Below are 20936 nucleotides of genomic sequence, written 5' to 3' on the forward strand. Positions count from 1 at the left end.
GCCCAGTCCTGTCTGGGCTCAAGCACATACATCTATCACCTTTCTGTTCCCGAAAAGAAGGAGCGGTGAAGGTAATTTGTTCCCCTGTGGGTGAGCAGCCCTTTGCAGCATCCCCACTAGACCCCCACAATAATCACCATGATAATAGCAACTTACAGGAGCATAGATGTTTCGAGTTCACAAAGCAAAGGACACAAAGTGTCCTATTTGATTGTCACACCAGCACGGTAACATAGGTCATGCCAGATTTATTAACTGCATCTTATAGGTGAGAGTATTCAGTTAAGGTTTAAAAGACTTGCCCAACTTCACAGATAGTAAGGACAAGGCTAAGGGCTAAACCTAGGCAAACAGTTTGCAAATCTGGTAAAATTTTCACTGCAACAAACACTGCTCAGTAAGATCAAGTACACTGGGTCAGATTAGTTAAGATGATAACCTGTCTTCCTACTGAAAAACTAAGCCTGAAAGGTCACTTGTATTTTCCCACTGGAATTTTATGTACACAGTTGAAGAACTCTTTGAACTAGTAGTTAGCTCGGAGAATTCCATTTGCTTCACTTCAATGTGTATTTGTGGAGTACTTTACTATATTAAAGGCTGCTACATGTTTTTATTAAACCGTGACTTCTTAATACATATCTATATTTCTATGCCAATATCTTATCTATGCATCTGTGCTGCTTATGTAAAAAGGCTGTATTATTAAATATAACCAACACACTCTGACCAATCAAACTTAGATCTGTAAACTACCTTTAAAGATCTCTTCGGCTTGATGAATGATTTGCCTTGTGCTTATAAAATATACCGTATCAACCCACACATGAGTTTATATCACCAGAAACTAAGTATCAGTCTTGTTGTACCACTTCTTTTCTTCACAAAGTGCATGGCTGTTCCTTTTTTACCAGAACATGTTTTTCAAGATTTGCAAGCTCACTAAGTAAATAAAGCCCTGGGTGTAGGAAAACGGTTACATTAAACTATCAGGGCTTTGCAATCTTAACCTCAAGATATATTGTTACAGTGATAACATTGATTATCTTTATTTTCCAGCAAGAGATGTTCCAAAGAGTGGTTCGTGAAAGCCATGAGCGTGTAAAACATCTCTGTGATTTGCATGAGAAATTGGGAGAGGCTAACTTCCATGACAGGTAGGCTTCCAATTGTCCAGATTCGTACTTGTTAGTGAGTTTGTGTTCACTCCTGATGCTGAGAGCGGCTAAGCGTGTACATCCAACCTTGAAATCTCAGAGGGCAAGGGAAAAAACAGAATTAACCTAGCTATCTTTGTCTTGATAATACAGATGTCCACATGGCCTTAGATATTTCTACACGGCTTTCCAGGCCAGTTTCCCAATTCTGGCCAATGTTCAGAAGTTGTGAACCAAGCAGACCCTGGCTGCCTTCCTGCAGTCCTTTTGGGATCTTCTCCCCTCCACCTGGATGTTTAGTTTGGAGCTTTGCCTGCAGTTGTTGGGTCCCTTTGTCAGAGTCAAGTTAGGTCATATAGTTAATTTAGTTTTCTTTGCCAGGCAAGGTAGAGATGAATAGATAGCTGTCTGCCAGAGAGAACACATAAACCTCTTGTGTGCAGGGAGACTGGTATTTCAAAGATCACTATATGAAAACCCAAAAGTCAATTTTTAGGCTCTTTAGGGTCTTACTGTCTATTTAGAAGTAGAGTGTTGAGGAAAAAATCAGTTTGATACAGTGTCCCATAAATTCAGCTTGAAATGGGTGTCCAGTTTTAAGACTCTACTTACATCACATTTGCTACTGTCCCATTAGCCAAAGTAAGTCATACGGCCAAGCTGAGTCAAGGGGTAGAGAAATAGATTCAATCTCTTCATTGGAGGATCTGCAAAATATTTTATATGGATGTCACACCATGTGAATTGACTTGGGTAATAAAATGTGAAAACTTTGGGGGCAGAAGATTTAACAACCAATGCATGCTTTCCTATTTTCTCTTTTCCTTCGGACATAACAGTCAGATACATTTGAGATGGTAGCTGATCTATCTGTCTTGGTTCCAGATAAACAGAACCACCATGCAAAATTGCACTGGGCATACGGATTGAACAAGAAATAAGCCTTTGTGGTTTGAAGGCATGCAACAAAGTTGCACTTTTTGGTTATTGTTACAAAATCTCATCTATCCAAACTAACACAAAAATTGTGCAGGAATTAAAGTGATATTTTAAAGCAATAAATAAATAAATAAATAAATAAAATTAAACTACTGTCCAGAATAATGGATCCAGAAAAAAAAATTTTTTTTCAGAAAGAATATTTGGTTTACTATTTCTATATTGTGTTCATTTGCTAATGTCTAGGTTAAGGATTAGATCATGGTTCTCAAAATTCAGGGTGTATCAAAATTACTTGGAGGACTCATTAAAACACAGCCTTATCCCCAGAGTTTCTCATTCCCTAAGTCTAAGATGAGGCCTGAAAATTTGCATTTCTAACAAGTACCCAAAGTTGCTGATAATTGCTGGTCCGTGAGTCACATACTAGACCCACTGGATTAGGTTGCCTGCTCATTGGATGTTACAGCTAAGTTTTTTCCCCAACTCCATTATAATATAAAAGCAATGATTGATTCTAATTTTTTGTTGTCTTCAAATCCAGTAGTCTTTCTCCTTAAAATCTTCCTCATATCCCTCTATTCCCACCACCACTCTCCTGGTTGAGGCTATCACTGTCCCTTCCCTGGACTTCTGGAATGGCCTTCAACTTCTTCTTACATCACATTGCTTCTTGTCCACCTTCATTCATTCTTTATATGGCAACCATAATTATCCTAAAAACAAAGCAGATCTGATTCTGTAACTAAGCTTTCTTCCTCTTTCTGTCTCCAGTCCCCAATTCCCTCCCCCTGCCAAAAAAACGCCACAAAACAAAACTACAATCACATTCAATGGCTCCCCTCCCACTTTCACTCCCCTTCACCTGGCTTATTTTTTTGTTATTGTTACATCTCAGCCCGCATGCCATTTCCTCTGGGAGGTGCGCCTGACCCCCCTGGGATAGGGTTAGATGCCATTCTCCGCGCACCTACAGCACTCTGAATTCCTGTCACTACAATGAGTATACCTGCTATCTCACTCATTAGGGTGTGAGCCCCATGATATAGGGGCCTGTTTGCTGATTGTTGCGGTCCCCCTATTCCTACACCTGTAGACAACCAACAGAAGCTGTAATGGCCTGTGTATATACTTATTTCAGAAGCTGTTTACTAAGTCTGATTTTGTGCCACCCAAATTAGCTCTCATGGTTTCCTTGCTAAGCACCCCCCCACCCCACAAAGGATCAGCTTGGAGTAATGTGTGAGGGAGGTGTGAAGAGAATTCTAGGTGTATTGAGTAAGTTATTGGGCCATTGGAACAAGGACTAAAAAGGATTAAACCCCGTTTAATGTTTTGTTCAACCTAAGCTAGAGATTGTCAGATATCAAGGAAACTCTAGAATTCTTCATTTTAGGCATGTGGTCATTGCCAGGAGTAAGAGGAAATTATTCTTTCAGGTTCATAATCCTTTATACTAAGAAAGCCCCACAACTATCTGCTCAAGAGTTGGTTATGTTCACAAAGAACATGGCAGCTGCTGCCACCAAATGTTGCCCACTAAGAGATGAGCAACAATTTGCCTGCATGGAGGACTCGGTAAGTCCATCTTGACTTCGTGTTTGCCTCTTCATGGTCCTAATCTCCAACCTCCAGCAATCAATCTCATGTTCGTGTACACAACTATGAACTTTCAATGGAGCTTAATATTTCTGTCCCCAAGGAAACTTCTTTTAGGCCAGCTCCTGCCAATTGTCTTGATTAGCAGCAGAGGTAAGACTGTTACTTCCCTAATGGTGGTAATGTCAGATTCAGCAAGTCTTTACCCGGATCATACTCCAGGGTCTAACTTTTTTTTTTTCTTTTAAGATTTTATTTATTTATTTGACAGAAATCACAAGTAGGCAGAGAGGCAGGCAGAAGGGGGTGGGGGAGGCAGGCTCCCTGCTGAGCTTAGAGCCAGATGCGGGGCTTGATCCCAGGACTCTGGGATCATGACCTGAGCTGAAAGCAGAGGCTTAACCCACTGAGCCACCCAGGCACCCCCAGGGTCTAACTCTTGACAAAAATGACTTTGTCAACAACTTCAAAGGTAATGCTGATTTTAGACTAAGTCATCCTAATCAAATGTATAGGAAAAAAAGACAACAGTCACCATACCTCTGACACTAGATATTTTTCCACACAAGAAGCAATTCCTTGTGATGCAAGCTGGGTGTCCTATAATTTAACTCATTCTGATAATGTCTATCTGGAGATAGCACCAGATCCCACAGGTTAAGGGACCAGTCCTACAAGACGGCTCCCATCCCACTTCAGATAACAACTGAAAGTCCAGGTTGTCCCCTTTGATTCTGACTGACCAGCTATAAATCTAAGGTTCCCAGGATCTCCTCCTCAGGTTTGATTAATTTGTTAGAACAGCTCATAGAACACAGAGGAACACTTATTTAAGTTTACCAGATAGGTAAAACATTTGATAAAGGAAATAGGTGAACTTCCAAATGAAGAGATACATAAGGTAAAGTCTGGGAGTGTCCTGAGTTCAGAAGCTTCTGTTCCTGTGGAACTGGGATGTGTTACCCTCTTTGTATGTGGATGGGTCTACCCACCTGGGAGCTCTCCAACCCCCATACTATTGGGATTTTGAAAAGTTTCCTTATGTATACATGATCAATTATTAACTCATTCCCAACCCATCTCCCCTCTCTAGAGAATGGGTGGTGGGGTGGGGCTGAAATTTCAAGCTCCTAATTATGGCTTGGTCTTTCTGAGAACCAGCCCCCATCCAGAAGTCCACCTAGAATCTCCTTATGAGACCAAAAGATGCTCCTAGTTCTCTTCTCACTTAAGAATTTACAAGGGTTTCAGAAGAACTTTGCCAGGAACTGGAGTCAAAGATCAAGTATTTATATTTTTTATTATCTCACATCAAACTCTTCATTTACAATGAGAAATGTCTTTCCAATGTTCATTTATAATGAGAAATGTCTTTCCAATAATTGGTCCTAATAACTGGACTACACTTTTTCCTGAATCAAAATACCTAGGAAGTTGAATGAAAATATGGGTAGTTGTACAAATAGAATCAGAAGAAGGGAAGGGATGGTCTTAAGATATGTTTCTTCCAGCTATCCTGAGGAATGAGAAATTATGTCTTCCTCACAAGGGAGAAGATCCCTCCAGGGACCTATATGCTCAAGTCTCCAAGATGTAGTCTTTAGGTCTCTCTCAAGTGGTATTGGTATTAGTTTAACACTATGGAATTCTTATTTGGTGACAGCTTTCTCTAACATCTGTTCTTTTTTTTTAAAGATTTTATTATTTATTTGACAGATAGAGATCACAAATAGGCAGAGAGGCAGGCAGAGAGAGAGGAGGAAGCAGGCTCCCTGCTGAGCAGAGAGCCCAATGCAGGCATGGATCCCAGGACCCTGAGATCATGACCTGAGCCGAAGGCAGAGGCTTTAACCCACTGAGCCACCCAGGCGCCCCTCTAACCTCTGTTCTTGACAGAACATATTATTTATGCTAAATTGGTTCTTCTTCTGATAAAATACAATATTTTTGATTGCAGATTTAAAAAAAATTATTTTCTAGCCCTGTCTAACTTTTATTTTATTATAAGTTTTTATTATCTAGTTATGTCTTCCTTGGGGAACTCTTTCAATTAGACTTACATTGTTTCTAAAGCCTTATTTTTAGGTGATCTCTTTGGTTACATTTAAAATAGAAAAACTCATACGTGAAATGTTGATGCTTACTGGCTTCAATTACTTCATTCCCAAATACATAAATGATTGGGAATTTGGGGAGTCATACTTGGAAAGGCATATAGGCAGGCATGCAGACAACATCAGGATAAGAATCAGACACACAAGGAGCAAGGCAAGGTGACAGTTCTATAAGAGGACAAGGAAATGAAGGAGCTAACTTAAATAGGATCCAAGAATTTCTTTCATCATCACTTATTCATTCAATAAATATTCATAGAACACCTACCATATGCCAAGTTCTGTGGTCGTTACAGTTGCCCAGTTATAAAAATAGAAACAAATTGGATTTGAGCTTCTGAAGTAAGAACTCCACATCAGTTATACATCTGAGTCAAAGTAGCAGCGCTGTTGACTTGAGGCTCGATTTTAATTTAGAAGAGCATAAGAAACTCCTGCCTTAAGTCAACACTGGTCTACAAACTGGAATGGGAAGGAATGTAGAGGTGCAGTACAAGTGAACTCAACTTGAGAATGCGGGGAAGAGGGAGGACGAGTCTGGGAACCAGGCTGCATCTGACACTCCTGCTTTTTCCCAAACAGTGAAATCCAGACCAAACTAGCAGAAGCCAGAATTTGAGAATATTTATGAGTCTTATTTTCTATGGAGTAATATATATATATATATATATATATATATATATATATATATATCTCCAAAACCTTATGGTTCTTATTTTAATTCTCTTCTGGGAAAGGCAAAACTAATTCTTGGAGCTTTATGCAGAAGACATGAGGCAGAGCCCATCAATGCTGGTGTGGGCCACTGCTGTGATGACTCCTATGCCTTCAGGAAGCCGTGCTTTGATGATCTGCAAGTCGACAGGACTTACATTTCTACACCTGTATCCTGTGACCAAGTCATCAGCCTTAAAGAGAACGTGTGCAAAGCTCAGGAGGAGTTCCAAACTGAAAAACAGAAGTAAGAATCCTTGTTTAATTTGCTCTTTACTTTGTTCTGCCCGCAATGGACAGGTATAGAGAACAGTAACGTCGGCTCAGGTAAAATACTGCAGAATGAATGGATCAGCTCAGTGTTACGCTGGAGGTCGGTTAGAACTGAAAATATTCTGTGGTTTTGCAGTATGGCTATCACGGTCGCTACCCCAGTTAGCTTGGTTAGTGAGACTGAAGCCTACTGATCAGAAAATATTGACAGAGAGGTACATTAATGTATTTTTCCTAACAAGGGAAATTTGGAACCTGTGTGTGTGTGTGTGTGTGTGTGTGTGTGTGTGTGTGAGAGAGAGAGAGAGAGAGAGAGAGAGAAATACATATGTAATGCATATGAAAACATTTAAAACTTAGAAAATTTTATGAATATAAGTTATTACTTTGCAAAGTGTTATTCTGATTTGGTTGCTGTTTCTAATACTGAAGACTATTGGTCAGAAATATGGCCAGTAGAATACGATGTCTACACATGTACATTTAGATGTACATGTATCTACATATGAAACGTGTTCTATGTAAAAAGGGCTTCTGGATGAAGTCAGCAATGGAGGCTGTGGGTTGACTGGGTGAGTCTGTTGACCTGGGCCAGCCCCAGCCATTCTCCGCTGAGCTTGCTCAAGAGCGTACGGTCCGCGGCTCAGTGAGCTGGGAGCTGGCTGGCTGAGGCTGGCCTTGGCTGGGACGGCTTGTCTCTGCTGCACGTGGCCTTCCATCCTCCGGCAGGTTAACCCAGGCTTCTGCTCATGGCAGCTGGGAGAAGGTAGATGTATGGAGGCCTCGTGAGGCCCAGGTTTGGAACCACGCAATATCACTGCTTCTGTAAGGTAGGTCATAGGGCCAGCCCAGATGAAAGTAGGGTATGGAAATACACTTCATTTCTTGATAGGAAGAGTTGGAACATCACATTGCAAAGGACATGAATACAGAGAAAGATGAATAACTGGTCTATTTTGGTGATCGATCTGCTACCTGTGGATCATTAATGCAGTTGTTGAAACTGTGGAAAATGATGAATGTCAAGATAATGGTGGAAAGAGAGGTGATATGCTGGATCTGAAGTCATCAAAAATGAGGGAGAGGGTGCCTGGGTGGCTCAGTCGGTTAAGCAGCTGCCTTTGGCTCCGGTCATGATCCCAGCGTCCTGGGATCGAGTCCCACATCGGGCCTCTTGTTCCGCAGGGAGCCTGCTTCTCCCTCTGCCTCTGCCTGCCTGTACTCTCTCTATCTCTCTGACAAATAAATAAATAAAATCTTTTTAAAAAAAATGAGGGAGAATGACCAGACTTTCTATATGGGGCAGGAATAAGTAGGGATGAAGAATGTTAGAGCTGGATAATGTGTCCTTCAAAGAAGTGACGGCTTTTCAAAGAGCATGAAGAAGAGATATGTTGGAAGTAAAAGAGACCTAGATACTGAGGTAGGTGGAGTTCAAGCAAAAATAGCCTTCTCTTGAAAGGTCCTGAGGGAAGCTGTGTCCTCTGGGGAGCCTCATGTTTTTGTATAGAGCAAGACTGAGAAGTTCCAAAGAGAGGCTGTGGAGAGAGAGACGTTTTCTTAAGAAAGCCTCGAGTGGCAAAGGAGACAGTGGACCAGGAGAGCAGGAGCTGGATCAGCAAGATGAGGGGTGACCTGGGAGACTCAGATTTCTGCTGGACCGCTGCTAAAGTGACTGAGGGTCATGGCCTTGGCTTTGGAAGTACGCATGAGCGCACATGACTTCAGAGCAGCCGACTCGCCCTTTGCCTCTGAGAGCAGAAGCTGATTAAGATCTCATAGGTGGTTGGCATTTTCCCCAATTCTCCCCACTCCTGCATAGGCGGATCGAATGGAACACTTACTGTCAGCTCCTAGAAAAGAGACTCCTTGTTTGCTGCTGTAGACAAAGAACTGCCTTCTTAGCGGTATCAATCACCCATCTCTTTGTCTGCCTTCTGCTCCTGAGCCTGGAGCCAAGATACCCCCATGGCCCAGGCATTTCTCCCTAGAATAAAATTCTGCTTCTGGTAAGTATGCTGTCAAAGGCCCCATTTGGCAATGACCAAAGGTGACCATTCTAGGAAAAGCCAAAGGGTGAAATTCTGGTTTCCCTGAGTTAGCAGCACTCCAGCCCCTGACGGTGGGGTGGCAGTTCCCTTCTAGTGCCCCTGTTCCTGTCCTCAGGAGCGAGCAAGGGAGCCCTCGTCCTCATTGCTCCTTCTCCCCCAAGATCATTAGAAGTGGTAGCTTACTGTATTTCTAATTCATTGATTTACTCTAACACAGGCACTTGCAAGGTCTAAATGTAAGAGTCCGGCAATATCATTTTGTCAAGTGAGGCAAAATTTTTGTTGTCTTTGGATTGCACACATACTCGCAGGCAGCAAGCACAAGCCGGTGCTTGCTCTGTTTAATCACACCACTTGCAATTCTTAAGCCAGCTGACCCTTGGAATCCTTTCTGCAGTTGCCAAGGTGAGCCAATCTCAAACTAGACTTTAACACTTCCAGTCAACACCTGAAGACCATTGTAATGTTTAGTTAGCCATTCTTTTGTTTGCTCAGGCTGGACGCGAGAACGTAGGAGAACGAGGTCTCTGTCACTCCTGGTGTGCATGCTTGCCTTCTCTTGAGGAAGCTCTCTGGGCGTAGATAGGCACTGCGTTATGTATGGCATCTCACCAAATCCTTACCATACCAAATGTATGAGGCAGATAACATTATATGCCATTTTAATTGTAAGGGGCAAGAAGATGGGTATGAGGTCACGCAACAGGTAAATAGGTTGTTGAGCTGGAAAATTCACCCAAGCTATCTGGCTCAAAGCACATATGACTTTACCAACATATAGCTTTTAGTGTACCCTAATCAAGGGGTTATAATACTGTTTTTTTTTTAAGATTTTATTTATTTATTTGACAGACAGAGATCACAAGTAGGCAGAGCAGCAGACAGAGAGAGAGAGGAGGAAGCAGGCTCCCTGCTGAGCGGAGAGCCTGATGTGGGGCTCGATCCCAGGACCCTGGGATCATGACCTGAGCTGAAGGCAGAGGCTTTAACCCACTGAGCCACCCAGGCACCCCCATAATACTGGTTTTTAAAACACTGAGTTCTTGGAGCGCCTGGATGGCTCAGTTCATTAAGTGTCCAACTCCTGATTTCAGCTCATGTCATGATTTCAGGATTATGAGTTCAAGTACCCAGTTGGGCTCTGTGCTGGTTGTGGAGACTGCTTAAGATTCCCTGTCTCCTGCTCTCTCCCTCTTCATCTGCTCCTCCCCTCCTATGCACACCTGCACTTTCTCTCTCTCCCTCTCAAAAAATAAAATAAAGTAAAATAAGTAAATAAAATAAAATAAAATAAAACACTGAGCTCTTAGATAAAGGCTAGCTAATAAAAAGTATGAAATATTAGGAATCATCCCTGTTCTAGTGAATTCACTGTGTTCTCTGTATGGAGAAAACAGTAGCATAGAAACACTTAATGTAGAGATTTCTGGACTATGCTGGGAGAATGCGTATTGTGAATCAAGAGTCAAATTGGGAAAAAGCCCTCTTACTTCCTGGGATAGTGGCAAGGGCTCTCTATGGTTTTTATCCCTTTATAATTCGGGCTGACTATCACAGCATAAATGCAAAAACAAGCAAACAAAAAAACCAGTGAAGGGGCTTCTGGAGGGGAAAGAAAAAACTGAGCAAGCTGGAAGAGAAGGTAGAGGTAGAAGTTGAGATTATGTAATAAGATAGAGACAATCGAAAGGAAACAGAAGCTCGAAGTAAAAAAATTTAAAATCCAATTAAAAATATTGAATTGAAATGTGGAGATTTGAGAGAGTATATAAAGACCAGAATGTACTTTAAATGATACGGTGGGCACATTTAATGACAATAAAATATTAATACCATAGAAGTGAAAAACTGAAAAAAAGTTGGTGGTACTGAATTAAAAATAGGATTTAAGATTTAAAAAGGCAAATTAAAAATTCTAAGCTGAAAAATAGAATTAAGGGAACTATTATTGAATAACAGCCATCAGGTTGGTAGGTAGAGAGATCAGGGCGGGAGAGGGAGGAAATGGGCAGGAGAGGTAAATCAACTACAAACAGATCACAAGTGTTTCACAGTTTTTAGGGGGAGGGAGTCAAGCTTCTAAGAGGCACAGAGTCCTCAGGTGTAGAAATGACCACCTTTATGTCTGGAGTTCCAAGGAGGGATAACATGACTTCCTGATACCCCTGCTCTGAATCTCATTCCCAGAACTTCTGTCTTCTCACTCATCCCTATTCCAGTACAATTCGGATGTTTCTCCTGGTTTCAAATAAGCAGCCGCTGGCTGGTGTTCTGGAAACCCAGCAGTCTTGCTGGTCTTCCCCCTACTGGTCCCTCTGGGGAAGTGCATTTGGAAACCCGCCCGCCCAGCAGGGGAAAGCGGAAAGCAGAGTGGTCCAGGGTGACCAAAGCATAAGTGAGAGAAGGAAAATAAACTTTTGGGGTGAGACTAGAGGGTTTGGGAGGGTCCGAACCATGACAGCACTTGGACCCCACAGCTTATAAGTGAGAGAAGAGGAGGGTATAGACAAGGGAGCTTTCCTGGCTCTCTCATCAAGTTTCTCTATTACTATAGAATCTATAGCTCAGATCCTCAGGGAAATTGTAAAGATGATCATCAATCTTTTGCTGAATGGAATAAATGAATGAATAGGAGAAGAGCCGTGACAATGTACTATTTATTGTGAGTCAGGGAAGAAGGAGACCATGGTTGGAAGCAACTGATGATTTGAAATGGAAGCAAGATGTGCTATTATTATTACAGTTCTTGATCATTACTATTACCTTTGCCATTATTTACTGCCTGAAGTATGCCACTTACTATACTCAGCCCTTGAATGCGTTATTTTTGGGCCTTTACAAATGCCTTGCAATGTAAGTGTTCAAGTTTTCTTTTTATAGATTAAAGTCAGAGAGGTTAAGTATCTTGCTCACTGTCACACCACCTAGTTGAACCAAAGTTAGTTTGACTTCAAAGTTTGTGCCCTTTTTATGACATCAGAAGGAAAGTGGAGTCCAGATTTTGCATGAACCAGTAGTAAACTCTGTCTCCTTCCTATACCAGCTCCTGCCCTTTCCATGCTGAATGTCCTAAGCCAGACCATAGAAGGCCTAACTGCATGTTTCGAGACGGGGTATTTCCACAGTGTAGGTACCCATGACTGGTAGTTCCTATTACCTGGGACTTCTGCAAGCCTATGCTCTCATGGACGGGTCAGTGGATTTCAGCATCATGATTAATATTGTTTTTGTAGGAAAATACATTCTAAGACAAATTCCATCAAATTCCAATGGGAAATAGCCTGTATTTCTCACTTTTACTAAGTAATTTCCTAAAAACTGATAATAATTATTCAAAAGTAGTGGAAACTGGTTTGAGGATATATTTAACCATACAGACTTAAACTATGTAGAGACACTTAAAAACAAATAAAGCATTTTCTTTCAAGTGGGATCAAGTTTAGGTCTAATTAGAAGATTAACTACAGAACAGTAGGAGAGAAAAAAATAATGTTTATACTATTCTATTTCTTTTTAGAATATTGATTTCTGTTACTATTAAAGTAATGCATAATCATTGCAAAATGCAGAAGAGAGAAGAAAATCATAATACTTTTATTCCAACACTGCAGAGTTGCCCAGTATAAACATACATGTAGTATAAGAATATATGTCACATACACATACAAGCTCACATTCCCACAATTGCCCTTTGCCCATCAGTCTGTGGTCTAATATTTAATAATGCAAGTTTTGCACAATCTTGAGACTAGCCGCTTATATAAAATTTTGGTTCCAGCAATTATCCCTAGAATCCTGAGGGGAGAGCTTAGGAAACTCCCTTCACCCCCGGGAATTCTCCAAGCATGCTCTCCCTGGCACCACACCTGGGCCCCTGGCTGGTCCCTTCTCTCCATCGTCTCTAGCTGATGGCAGTTGGACACAAGCTGTGTCTGCCACCTGTCACGTGGGCAGCCCACCCCAGGCAAATGGGAGTTTGGAGTTTTCTGTCTTGTGATATCATATATTTATAACATTATACTTCTAAGCCTAAAATAATTACTATCTGCAATTGTTTACTAGACCCCTGGTTTAAATTGTCATAGAAATAGCTACTTCGAGTTTTAAGATATTTTCTTTTATACTCATTCAAGGCACAAATAAGGCCACTGGGTATTATCAATGAATTTGAAAATGAAGAATAAACAAGGGTTTTTGTTGAACAGTAAAATACCAATTAATGTACATTTTCCCGACCCCTCATGACTTCTTTTCTCTTTGGTTAAATCTGTCTTTTTCACTGTCTAAAACAGTGAAAAAAAGAGAGAAAGGGAAAAGACAACACTGGAAGATTTGGAATACTGTTTTATTAAGTAGAGAGACAGAAACCAGGTCACACTTTTGAATATTCAAAGTGGTTGAAACTACCGTTGTCGGGGAAACTCTTTAGTGAAGGACATCAGAGATATTGTCAAGCCATGATCGTTTGAAATTAGCTTATTGGTTTATCATTAATAATGTATGAAAGACCGTCAGATTTCAGGTGTGTCATACTTACAATATTTATTTGGAAGTTGGTTGTTCAGCATAAATGTTCCTAACAAAATAGAGGAAAAATGATTTAACTTACTGTATCATCTTTTTACCAACCAGTGCCATGAAAATAGAAAACAAAAATCTCTACCCTAGTAATAATTACATAAAAATAATTAAATTTAATGTATGAATTATGTAAAAGAGATGTCCTGGAAGAAAAGCATGTTGGGTAAACCACGAAGATGGGGATGGGGGGCTGTGACCTCTGTGAACACATCACCACATTTTCAGAGCTTCTAAGCGTCAGGGAGTGGGTGACGAAGATGCGTGGGTGGTCCCAGCTTTAAATCAGTAAGGCAGGTGTGCAAGCTGGCCTTCTGGAACTCAGCGTGTACTTGTGTTTTTGCCATTCCTTTCTGATTCAGGCTCCTCAGCAACCTTGTGAGGCAGAAGCCACACGCAGCAGAGATGCAGTTCCGATCAATGATTGACAGTTTTGCCCATGTGGTGGAGAAGTGCTGCCGAGCAGAGACAAGTGAAATGTGTTTCCGAGTAGAGGTATCTCTGTGTGTCTGTTCTCTCGGTGCGCTTAGGATGTACTGAAGTTAAAAAAAACAGAACTAAACAAAACAAAAAACCTTTCTCCGTTCTAATTGTGGGTGAATGCGGAGAAAATCGCAGTCCAGATGGATTGGTGGAATCCATTATATTCGGCTTTAAGATATGTTGATTGAGGAAACTAGCAGTTTAGACAGGGATAGAGTCGAATACCAGTCATGACACCAGATGGAGTGGAGATATTTAGGATTGGGGGTGTGAGGAGGGAGGATGGACTGAAGATTTGGGTAATTGTAGAGAAAGGGTGTCCTTGGAATGTCATGAAATTTTAAAGAAATAACAGTTTAAAAACCTGTCTGGGCACACTGTAGTTTTGTTCTAGAAATTTCTGGGGGCACAGTCAGGAATAGTCACCAAATGTAGTTTGGGGCTTCACTAAGGAGCCAGTGGAAAGGGTTTCATTTTCTCAGTGGCCGGAAGATCATTATCAGAGAGGTTCAAGAATAGAGAGGAAGAAACAACGACAGAGAAGAGTCTGTGTGCACACCCACCAAACTGACTACCGGCAGACTGTTTTCTGGAATTCATCTAATTGCATATAGTTAACAAGTAAACGATTTTCATCCTAAGTTGTAGGACTTAAATTTCTAAGAATATCATGGTAGGATGCGGCACAGAAAATGCATGAAAATTCATGGAGGGGGCCCAGGACAAACTGCTGTCCCAGGGACGGGACGTGAGGAGCAGAAACTCAGGTAGAGTAGATTATAGTATCTGAGCAGAGGAATGCAGAGTGTAGGTGTAAAAAAATAAAGTAGCCTTTATAGTGCCGATGGGCTGGGACCATTTGGACCAGGGTTAAGGTTAACAGTGGCCCAGGGAAATGTTTTCACAGGTAACAATTTTTATGAATCCTTAATTACCTTCAGCGCCTCTTTTCTACCTATTAGCTAGACTGTACATGTATTTATGTTAAAACTCAAATGTCTACGGTCTAGTCAAGGGCAGGCAAACTATAGCCCTCAGGTTGATCGACTCCACTTCCTGTTTATATAAATGAGGTTGTCTGACACACGTCCGCCTATCTATTTACATGTTCTCTATGGCTGCTTTCTGGCCACAATGGCTGAATTAAACAACTGCAGACTGATGAGTTGTGACAGAGACTGTATGAACTGCAAAGTCCCAAATATTGACTATCAGGCTGTTCACAGAAAAACTGTGCTGACTCCCAGACTCGCTGATAACAAAGCCAGAGTAGTCACCTACGCTAGAGTCTATTTATTTATTTTAAAGTCTTTTTGCTTTTTTGTAGAGCATTCAGAGAACATGTTTCCACCTGAGTAACAACCCCACAGCCACACAGATCAACACTCTGTAGAAGGGCCTGTGTCGGCGGATTCCCAAGGGAGTTTTCTTGACATATTCTCACTTCTGCGTAAGAATACGACTTGCTCAAACTATTATTGGAGAACAGCACGATAGGGAGAGTTCGGTGGGCTTTTCCCCAGGCCTTGGCCAACAGTGATCTCACTTATGGTTTAAAAGCCCCACTGTTTTCCTTCTTCCTCCCTCCCCTCTCTACTTTCTTTTGGGATCTCTCCCCCAAATTAAAGGAGAGAATAGAAGCTATCTGAAGAATATATCATGTTCATTAAAGTTGGCCAGAATTACTTCTTCAGATAAAAATGCTTATTATCTGTAATTATGCATTATCTCTAACGTTTGGTCAAGTTTACCCTTGTCTGATTATTCCAAGGCAGTGATTCTGAAACGTTAGTGTGCATCAAGTCCGTTCCAGAGCTTCCTAGAACAAAACCAGCATTTTCCTCCCACAGGGTGTCTGATTCAGTAGTTCTGGGGCGGGGTCTGAGAATCCTCGTTTCCAACAAGTTCCCAGGTGCTGTTGACGCTGCTGATTTGGGAACCCCTATAAGAATCACTTTGCTAAGGTGCAAGGGGCTAATCATACACCGTTCCCCATCCCCTCCCCGTATTTTCATATGCCCAACTCTCAGTGAGAAGCTGGAACCAAGGACAGGAGGGGAAGTAAGGAAACAATTGGAAATAACATTTATGAAAGAAAGGGAAAGAATTGGGGGATATTAAATATAAAGCTATGACTGGAATATTTTAAAAAATTGCCTTATAGTATATGAACAGGCTTAGCCAAAAAATGTGGGAATAGATGATCAAACTACTTAAGAATTTAACGCCAAGAATTCGTGTCTTTGTGCTTCTACCTTTATGAAAGGAGTCTGGGTTGACTCTAGTGCCAAGGAATAAAACCAAGCTACTCTAGGAAGCCCCATGGAACCAAGACCCCAGAAGTGAAGGGACTCAGCGGGGGGCAGTCTGTGCTTTTTCCAAGTTAGCTAGAAAAGACTAAACGCTCCAAGGACCTGCAGGCATGTTCTTTGTTTTCTTTTGAGATTTTAATAGTCAATTATGGGAACCTGTTCTGCCTGTTAAAAGAGAAGGTAGGCAGGTTTGAAGACTGTCTTTCTAAAGCTGTTGGGAGGCTAAAACCTTTTTAGACAAGATGGAAGACATTTTAAGAAGCAAGCCAAATTCTGAGGAGAAAAAGGGCGGACCAAAGTCAATGTTGGAATGTTGGCAAGAGTACAACTGAAATATATAAAAGGAAAAAAAAAAAAAAAGAAAAGAAACGCAGCTATACAGGGTGAATTTGGATCATCCAGAGAAAAGACATCTCACATTTCATGAAACAAAGTGTAGACATCAGCAGGTTCAAAGAGAAAATTCAACTCAGAGAAATTCTTTCTGCCGGGTCAGTGGGGAATGATAATTATAGCCCGAGATATTTCTCTGACAACCAACAGAATATAATACAGAAGAAAGTAAACATGAATAAGCAGAAATATGGGCAAGTTAAAACAATGTTTTGAAAATAATATATGAAATTTAACGATGGGAAAAAAGCAAGGTTCTACTGTTAGACGTGACTTAACCCAGGTTCATGTGGAAAGATCTGCTGGTTAAGTCGTCTGTACCTAACAGCTTAGTGGTCTAGTATCAGAGCTACCACAATCTTGGATGTGTTTCTGAAGAGAAAACAAGGGTCAGATGAAGCAACGTGATAACCCAAACTTATGTGGATCAGGTCATTCCCGGTTACTATGTTCAGTTTCTTACGATTACACAAGCTTTGAAAATTGTGTAGGTAATGCACGAACACAGTAAAAGTTCAAACAGAAGACCTGGGTGCATTTCCCATTCCCAAAAGGTAACCATTTAAGTTTTCACTTTTAGTTCCAGTGATTACCATCATTGCTGTAGTAGTTCCTTAAAATATTATTATCACATAATGAATTAAGTGTACTCAGGCTAACTTCCAGAAGCCTATCTCTAGATGTTTTCTTAATTTATTTAAAAGTATTTTAAATTCTTTTATTAGTTATATTTTATTTCTTGGTCCTTTAATACCAGTCAGCATCTAATGATTCTCCAAAAATAGTTACCATGTCTAAACTTCCTTTGACTTCCTTGCCAGCTTTTCTTTTTTTTAAAATTTCATTTTATTTTGTTTTTTGTTTTTTACAAGTTTTCCAAAATTCATTGTTTATGCACCACACCCAGTGCTCCATGTAATACGTGCCCTCCATAATATCCACATCCGCCCACCTCCCCTCCAAAACCTTCAGTTTGTTTCTCAGAGTCCACAAGGTTTGTCTCCCCCTCTGAAAGCCATATAAATACCATTATGTCTACATTGCCTGGGTTTATTTATCTGCACATTAAATATAAGGTTCATATGCTTTGTTCATAAGTGGATGCTAAAAACTGGAAACCATTAAATACTATATTTAATTGTGTGTTTAGTTGGAACACTATTTACATTAGTACCATGAATGGATGGACCAATGGAATGACTTACCCTGTTAAAAGGTGTCGAGATTAAACAAAATCTCTTCTCTTGCCTAAGTTGCAGAAAATCATGCCACTTTTATTAGTTTTGCACATTTGGACTACAATTCCCTAGTATATCTTTCTGTTTTTGAGAGTTATTAATTGTCTTTCTTTTTCTGTGTTGGCAAATAAAGCACCTACTTTCATTACACCACTAACATGTTTCAGGTTCTTAATAATAGAGTTTTTGTAACAGAATATTCCGTCTTCTTAAAAGTATATTTCAAAAAGTCCTCTGACTTGATTTTTCAATTGGATCTAATTATTTCTAGGACTGATTCATGGCTGTCCACATGGGGTCTCATTTTAGTGTATCCTGGGTAAATTGGACTATTTCTAAAATACTATTTTATGTTTTTTCTTGGACTATTTTGTTTTGCTGGACTACATTCCTAACACATATGTGCATATGTATGTATTATTTCAGAATGAACACCTGGGAGAAAAACTTTCTGGGTCCTTGCATTTTAAAATATTATTTTGTCTATATATTTGCACAATATTTTTGCTGACATGTCAATGGGGGTTCTTTGGGTATAATAATAGGATTGAATTCTGGCTAAGTAAAGATTAGCTTATTGAAAGGGTAGTGGTAGCTGCAGGAATGTTTAGGAAGTTTAAAAAACAGGGTGGGCAGCAGACAAGAACTAAAAGCAATTCAGAAGTCAGTGACTTTCTGTTCTTTTACTGCTGTGACATGTCATCCTTTCATTATCCTGAGCTCCTATTTTTGTACTTTGAAATATTGGTCAATATCATACTGATGACTTTTTTTTTTCTCAGCCGTTCATCATTATATCTTGTTGCTTTTTTTTTTAAGCATTGATAAAGATTTCTTCTTCTTTTTTATTTTTTAAAGATTTTATTTATTTATTTGACAGATAGAAATCACAAGTAGGCGGAGAGGCAGGCAGAGAGAGAGAGAGAGAGAGAGGAGGAAGCAGGCTCCCCGCGGAGCAGAGAGCCCGACGCGGGGCTCGATCCCAGGACCCTGAGATCATGACCCGAGCTGAAGGCAGAGGCTTTAACCCACTGAGCCACCCAGGCGCCCCAATTTCTTCTTTTTTTAAATAATATTTTTACCATTACTGCACTGGGATTTTGGAAGAGATGAGAGACTATACATTTGAAAGGAATATTGGCAAATTGTTATGTCCAGAGAGTATCTAGAATAAAAAAAAAGTGTTGAAAAGCACGTCACAGGGATATGGAGAAATTGACTGGTAATGTTTATTCCAAAGTCTTAAGATGGGTGACATGAGAGCAGTCTACCAACATGTCTAGGATTATAGGAACCCAGAGTGACTAATTTGGTGTCAGTGTAAGGAAAATGTCTCCTCTTTCTCTTCTCTGTTCTCTGCCCTCCATCGTATGAGTCCATGTTTTATATTTCAATATCTTCCTTGGACTTTGCCTCAAGATATAATGCTGCCATCCCTTATTTCATGCAGAACATTTCTCATTATTATGATTCTCAGAAGCCTTTATTCTACCTTACCTTTGTCAGAAACGTCCCCCTTACCCCAACATTTGTTATCATTACAAATTAGAAATTTATTGAGGAACTATGAAATAAATACAGTCGGGAAGGACAGATCTTAGAGAAATATGACTTACTCCACTATTGTTAGGTTCAGAGCCAATGAACAAGATTAAATATGAGGGTCTTGAGGTTAAGCTTATGGGAAAATTTCCCATGAAGATGGATTTAAATCTTTTAAATTTAAAAGGCATTTTCAAGGCACTTCTTAAATCCAAAGTCATGAGTTGCCAAAGAAACGAGGATACGTTAAACTGGGGAGCAATTTTTAAAAACAAACTTAAATAGATTCCAGTCTCCAGAGGATTTAAGTGTGGTCTGTTTGAGGGCAGGAAGAAGGACTAAATTAATTGACTTCTAACCATGTCCTACAGGGTGCTAGGAGCTCTTAGGCGTGCAAGCCATCTATCCCCTGGGGGGCCGTGCGTGTGTGTGTGTGTGTGTGTGTGTGTGTGTGTTCATCTTAGCAGTGGAGTTCTAGGGGTCCCATTCCCACAGTTAACTAAGAGTTAACTTTTATTGATTTCTCTGGGCTTCCACAAATAATTTTTATTTGAATAAAGACTACCCAGGTAAAAATTGAAGAGAACTTCTGGACTTAACATAGAGGTTGATTCCGGTATATATAAAGGCAGTAGAGATGCTCTGATAATGTTGGTGATTTTATTCTTCTTAAGTTCTTGGACCTGATTGTATAATGATTTAGCATGGGATTAGCCTTGGGAAGCTTTAAAATGCAAGGAGAATCTGATGTTGATTGTCTGTTTTTTTACCCTGCAGCAAGAGTCCCATATTTTTGTGAGGAAAAAGCAAATTTTTATTTATTCCAAATTTGGGGTCCTGAGAGGGGGAGAGGCATTGCAGTTAGCAAAGCCCTTAAGCTCAGAGACTAGGCTCTGAGAAATTCCAAGACCTTGAGCTGTGGGCACATTAGAGCCTCTCTCAGGCATATAATAGACAAGTCTTCAAGATTTTCTATTTGGGGATCGTAGATGTTCAGATGTTTTGTTTTGTTACAGATGTACTTATTTGCTTTTTTTTTTTTTCCTAGGGGTCCAAACTGATTGAAAAGTGCCAGTCTTTCTTGGGAAGCAGATGATTCCAGAAAATGTCGAAGTGAAGTCTTTGCTGAGCTCTGCCTTTTACTTTTCATGAGTAATAAAACGCATGTCTCATATCCAAAATACGAATGTTGTTAATCGTTTTTAAGCCACTCACAATGTTACTCAAGGATCCTCGCCAGGCTACACTAAATCTCTCCTTTCCTGCTTAGCAGAGAAATCTACTCACCGTAACCCTCAGACAACCAGCTGACATTCTTCCTTCTCCCAGAAGCTTCCAGCCTCTCAGGAGCTGCACCAGAAATATGAAGTCTCAGGGGCCTTTCCAAACCTCAGATAGAGGTAATGGGCTGCCACATCTCGCTGGGAACTGGCTGCTGGGTTTCCAGGGTGTAAAAGACCCAAGTGAAGCTTTGAAGTTTCTGTCTATTCCCCTGCCGAACTGAGTGGAATGTGCTTTATAATAAGTTACCTTTATAATTGTC

General features: G+C 40.5%; 1 protein-coding gene across 4 annotated transcripts in view; it reads left to right on the forward strand.

Moving 5' to 3' along the window:
* Positions 1–20936, forward strand: part of LOC308337443 (alpha-fetoprotein-like) — a 42854-nt gene extending 21918 nt beyond the window's left edge. For all 4 annotated transcript variants that reach the window (XM_080795554.1, XM_080795552.1, XM_080795555.1 and 1 more), the window contains exons 10-14: positions 1060–1157; positions 3536–3674; positions 6547–6770; positions 13788–13920; positions 20442–20936. In XM_080795554.1, the coding sequence (XP_080651680.1) occupies positions 1060–1157; positions 3536–3674; positions 6547–6770; positions 13788–13920; positions 20442–20489 (642 nt within the window). In that variant the 3' untranslated portion in view covers positions 20490–20936. The remainder of the gene's footprint in view (positions 1–1059; positions 1158–3535; positions 3675–6546; positions 6771–13787; positions 13921–20441) is intronic.

Source organism: Martes martes, assembly GCF_963455335.1.
Source record: "Martes martes genome assembly, chromosome: 2".
Lineage (NCBI taxonomy): Eukaryota > Metazoa > Chordata > Mammalia > Carnivora > Mustelidae > Martes > Martes martes.